At 38.3% G+C, this 5,530-nt stretch overlaps 1 protein-coding gene across 1 annotated transcript in view; it reads left to right on the forward strand.

The window, feature by feature from the left end:
* The window catches only part of PSMA6 (proteasome subunit alpha 6), a 6,970-nt gene that overhangs the window by 442 nt on the left and 998 nt on the right, over positions 1-5,530 (forward strand). The window contains exons 2-5 of the mRNA XM_008639584.2: positions 458-539; positions 798-953; positions 3,874-4,052; positions 4,692-4,786. Of these exons, the coding sequence (XP_008637806.1) occupies positions 524-539; positions 798-953; positions 3,874-4,052; positions 4,692-4,786 (446 nt within the window). The 5' untranslated portion in view covers positions 458-523. The remainder of the gene's footprint in view (positions 1-457; positions 540-797; positions 954-3,873; positions 4,053-4,691; positions 4,787-5,530) is intronic.

Here is a 5,530-nt window from a genome sequence, read left to right on the forward strand (position 1 = left end):
CGGCTGAGAAAATGTTATACCAATAGCATGTAGAACAGGTTTTAATGAGTGTTTCAGCTCAGTGATGATGTACTGTTGATAAAGTGGGGAAATTCTTTTATGTTTGAAGGCCAGCATGCAATAAGAGAGCAAGCTTTTGTATGTGGGTTCTCAAAGTTTCTTCAGAGAGAAGAGGACTGTGCTGTTGATCATGTTCTTGATCTTATCCTTCTCCAGATACTGTGGTTTTAATCTTCCCCGTTCTCCAATGTCTTCCTTCTCATGCCTACAGCAGTAAAAAGTGGAAAGCCTGAAAGACAGTTTTTAGCTGCTATGGGTCCTTTTGGGCCTTTCTGTAAAAAACAGAGCATTCAGAGTTTGTCTTGGTGTTTTTTTTCTTTTTTTTTTCTTTTTTGTCTTTTTTCTTTTTACTTCAAGGACAGTGTTTGCTATTACATTATTTCTGTTTCCCCTTTAGGACAAGTTATTGGATTCCAGCACAGTGACTCATTTATTCAAGATTACTGAAAATATTGGCTGTGTGATGACAGGAATGACAGGTATTTAATTCACCATCTTTTTTAAGTATCTAAAATATGTCAGATTTTTTATGTAGTTTACCAGCGTTACATCATATAAAATAAATAAGTGCTCTAGGAGATTTGTTCCACTCAGTCTGGTTTTGGAGAACTTACCTACTTCTAATGGATATATTTAAAGACAATGTAAAGTTGGACCTGGAATTTATATTCTCAGGCAATGCTAGAAATAAACATGGTACATGTTCAGTGAAATTAATATTAGTTCTTTCTGTCTAGCTGACAGCAGATCCCAGGTGCAGAGAGCCCGCTATGAGGCTGCTAACTGGAAGTACAAGTATGGATATGACATCCCTGTGGATATGCTGTGTAAAAGGATTGCAGATATTTCTCAGGTCTATACACAGAATGCTGAAATGAGGCCCCTTGGTTGCTGTAAGTATAGTGTATGAAAATCATCTTTTCTGTTTCTTGTCTAAGTTTGCAAATTTGTATATAAGAAATTCTCACCCATTTTCAAAATGAATAACTGAGGGAGTAAGAGGGCTGAACAGGTGAATGAGAAAGCAGTGTTTTAAGTCTTGAATTGGAGCAATGATGTTACCATTGACTCAGCATTTGAGATGATGTAGCCTCTCTGACACTATTTCACATTAGTCTTTGGGGACTGATCTGTTCACACTGCAGTGATGTCTGTGAGCGGGAGATGATCTTTATAACCCTGTCTGTTTGTAGTGGTTTGACCCTGGATGGATGCCAAGTGTCTGCCAAAGCCTCTCCATCACTCTCTTCCTCAGCTGGACATGGAAGAGAAAAAATACCATGAAAGGCTTGTGGGTCAAGATAAGGGCAGGGAGGGATCACCCACTAATTACCACCATGGGCGAAACAGACTTGCCTTGGGGAAATTAATTGCATTTATTAACAAGCAAATAAAAATAGGATACTGAGCAGTAAAACCAGATCTTCAAAACGACTTCCTGCTGCCTCCTTCACAGATTTAACTTTTTTCCTGATTGTCTAGCTCTCCCACAGTAGCACAGGGAGATGGGAATGGGGTCTGTGGTCAGTTTGTAGCACATTGTTTCTGCTGCTACTTCCTCCTCAGAGGGAGGACTCCTCACACTCTTCCCCTGCTCCAATGTGTCTCCCACGGGAGACAGTCCTCCATGAACTTCTCCAAAGTGAGTCCTTCCCATAGGCTGCAGTTGTGTTTTCAGACTGCTCCAGGAAGGAGTCCACCTTACGTGGGGTGCAGTCCTTCAGGAACAGGCTGCTCCAATGTGGGCTCCTTTCGCCACAGCACCACACAGGTTTCACATGGGGCCACAGCCTCCTTCAGGCATCCACGTGCTCCAGCATGGGCTCCTCCAGGGGCTGCAGGTGGATGTATCTCCACCATGGATGTCTGTAGGCTTCAGGGGCAGAGCTTCCTCACCATGGTCTTCTCCACAGGCTGCAGGGGAATCTCAGCTCTGGCGGTTCCTTCCCTCCTTCATTTGCCTCAGTGTCTGCAGAGTTGTTCCTTTCACATGTTCTCACTCCTCTCTTCTTTGTCTGCAATCTCCTTCTTTTTTATTTCTTAAATACATTATCCTGGAGGCACTATCACCATTGTGGATGTGCTTAGCCTCAGCCAGCAGCAGGTTGGCCTTGGAACCAGCTGGCTTTGGCTCCTTTGGACATAGGGGAAGCTTCTGGCAGCTTCTCACAGAAGCCAGCCCTGTAGTCCTCTCACTACCAAGACCTTGCCATGCAAGCCCAATACACTGGGTAAACATCACTGTTAAAAGAGAGATGCAGAGTGCAATTATCCTTGTACAGGTTTTGTGGCTTTTTTATCTAAGTAGTATGTATAGGACAGATCTGCATAATTTTTGATCCTAACTTAGCCATCATATATATAATGTAGAGAAAAAGTGCCTAAAAATATTTCCCTTGCAAATATTTCTACATGTCTTGTTTTATAGCAAGCTTAAAAAAAAGTTGTGTGTTGAGTCATTTTTTGTAGATATTCCTGGTCATCTGTGTGTTCTGCGGTTGGTTCTGAGTTGTTTTTTCTCTTATGTTTGGCTGTAAGCAAATTATAACTGTGCTGTTAGGCTGTTCAGGAACTGAGGTAAAAGACTTAACAGGTTTCCTCAATTACTTTTTCATTAAACATTCTGTCTGGGTTTCTTTTTGGTTGGTTGGATTTTGGTGATTTTTTTTTTTCCTTTTAAGGAGAATAGTTTCAGAATTGATGAATCACTTCTTGTAATCATAGTAGGCCCTAAGACTTGTGACTAAAGAAGCAACATTCAGGGTTGCACCACAGTTTCCATGATGGGGCAATTTTCCTATGCTTGTGTGCTTGTAGTTTTCAGGAAGGATTGTTTTTTTCTTCCCTTGGCATTTCCCATGCCTTGATACTACTGGAAATTTCTTTTTTAAAATACATGAATAAAAATATATTTTTCTTAACTTCCCTTAGCCTTTTTTGAAAATATGAGGGGATTTTTTTTCTATTGTATTGCTGCTCAGAAGTTTATCAGCTCTAACTACTAGTTAAAAGTTACACAAGTGTAAATAATTGAAAACCATTACTTTGTTCTGTTTTGGGTTTTCATTGCAAGTATTGCTTTTGACTTATTTTTTTAATATGCATATTGAGACAATGCAGCTGTAAATCAAGAAGTGAGGGTGAACATAGGTGCATCTCAGTGACGTGGTCAGTTTGTGTTACTTGAAAACTATCCAGCTTCCAAGCACTTAGTCAGATGGTCTTCAAAGACTCAGTTATGTCCTGATGTTTCCAGTTTTCATTTCAGATTTTTTTTAATTTAAAGAGGAAAAGGTATGCAATGCAGTGTTTTTCAGGATTACAAACAAGAAAGATAAATTTGGTCTTTTAATATTTCTATTAGTTTCAGCATGTTTGTGAAGTTGCTTTCTAGAAAAAGACATGGTAATAGAACTATTGTTTACACTTTTGTGTCATATAACACAATGTGATGTGAGCTGTGGCTGGGTAAACTTTGTATCAGGATTAAACTGTTGTATTTCCTGACTTTGTGGTTCTCTACACACTGAGCATGGCAAAAACATTTGTATGTTTAGTGAATAGCCTTCTTTGGGAATGACGGAAACACAGTGTCTGCTAAAAGGAGTTGCACACCTGGTAATGTGATGTTGGTAAGAAATGGCAAATTAGGGATAAAAAGGAAATCACAGCTCCAGGTACGGGACTGATTCCCAAAGATGAACTGCTGTGCCTGCATGTTTTTTCGCAGAGAGCGGTATCCATTCTGTTCTTCAGTTGAATTAAATTGCTAAAGTTGGGGAAATAAATAAATTAACAAATTTTCTCTTCAAGGTATGATTTTGATTGGTATTGATGAAGAACACGGCCCTCAGGTATACAAGTGTGATCCAGCAGGTTACTATTGTGGATTCAAGGCCACAGCTGCAGGAGTTAAACAGACAGAGTCAACCAGCTTTCTTGAAAAGAAAGTAAAGAAGAAATTTGACTGGACATATGAACAAACAGTAGAGGTAGGCCAGCAGAAGGAAATGAAAATTTGTTAAAAGTATTTTTAATGAATATGCTGCATGTAGGCTTGCAATGAAGAGAAATGCAGTTAGGCATTTCCTCTTTTCCTACAGTTCTGTATTGCTGCCAGAGCAAATATAGCTATTCCGACCAGAAAATCGCTTGAAAGTATTCTCCAAGTGTTTGAATAGTCATCTAATCTGCTTTTTTTGCTTTAGGTTAGCTGAAGCAGATTCTATAATTGTAGCACTCCCACTATAGCTAATGTTTGGTTACTACAGTGCTTGATTTTGAGGATACCAGTATGACTTAACTTTTAGTAACATTTAAAACAATCTTCGTATTAGAAGGCATTTCAGACAGTATCTTTGCATGATAAAATGATTTGGTTTCGTTGTGTTTTTTCTGCTATGAAAACATGTCCCTTTGCTTTTTGTAGATTGGGCCTTTTAGGGAAATGGCTGGAGAGGGACTGTATTCTGTAGCAAGGGGAAACTATTTGGAACTTCTAAGCTGAGATTTTGAAGTGAAAGGAAATAACTTTAAACCAGAAGGAAGGGTAGTTGTTAATGCTATGTCTATTAAGAAAAAAAAGCCTTAGTGCTTTCTTTTTAATGATAGCGGGTTTTGTCATCTTTCAGACAGCAATAACATGCCTGTCTACTGTACTATCCATTGATTTCAAGCCTTCAGAAATAGAAGTTGGTGTAGTCACAGTGGAAAATCCTAAGTTCAGGTAAGTGGTCAGTGTTGATAAAATTTGGTGTGTTTCTCTGGTTATGTGCAATTAGTTTTACCTTCTTGTGTAACTGTAAATTGAGAAAAAGAGATAAATTTCAGAGGTTGAAATTTTGAAGGGTTTTTCACTTGTAACTCTTCAAAATGTGTAGGGGTGGAAAACATTGTCTAAAAAAACCCCCACAGTTTTAAAATATGTGACATGGGTAAAGGATTTAGTAGAGAAAAGTGTTCTCTTTCATTTCTTAAAAGGATATTGTTTCCTCTGGTGATTGAAATGTAGTTACATCTGGTGTAGAAGTGTTTTCATGCTTAGAAGCATAAAAATTGTTTGTAGTATTGGTATCTGGAGTCCACTCCCAAATCATAGTAATGCTAACTAATGCAGTAAAGTCTGGTTTATATTATGGAATATTTACAAGTCACTTAAATTCTTTAATCCTTTTCTAAATCGAATCTTTAAAGTATTCTTGCTCATCTTTTAATTGCTAGCATTTCTGAACATCTAAAATGTAGTCAGTAGATCATGGATTTGTATGGTTTGAAATACTGTATTTAAATTTGGTAAGATTAAAAGATCATGGATTTAAAAAATCACTAGTGATTTGAAAATGGCTGAACTATTTACTTTCTGAGTATGCTGCATTCCCATCTAGCATGAAAGCAAGGCACCTGCTATTTCTTCCCTCCTCCATTATTGCCTGCAGTGCACTGTGTGCACCAAAATTGCTTTGTCAGTGTT

Source organism: Corvus brachyrhynchos, unplaced genomic scaffold (assembly GCF_000691975.1).
Source record: "Corvus brachyrhynchos isolate BGI_N302 unplaced genomic scaffold, ASM69197v1 scaffold115, whole genome shotgun sequence".
In the NCBI taxonomy this organism is placed as follows: Eukaryota; Metazoa; Chordata; class Aves; order Passeriformes; family Corvidae; genus Corvus; species Corvus brachyrhynchos.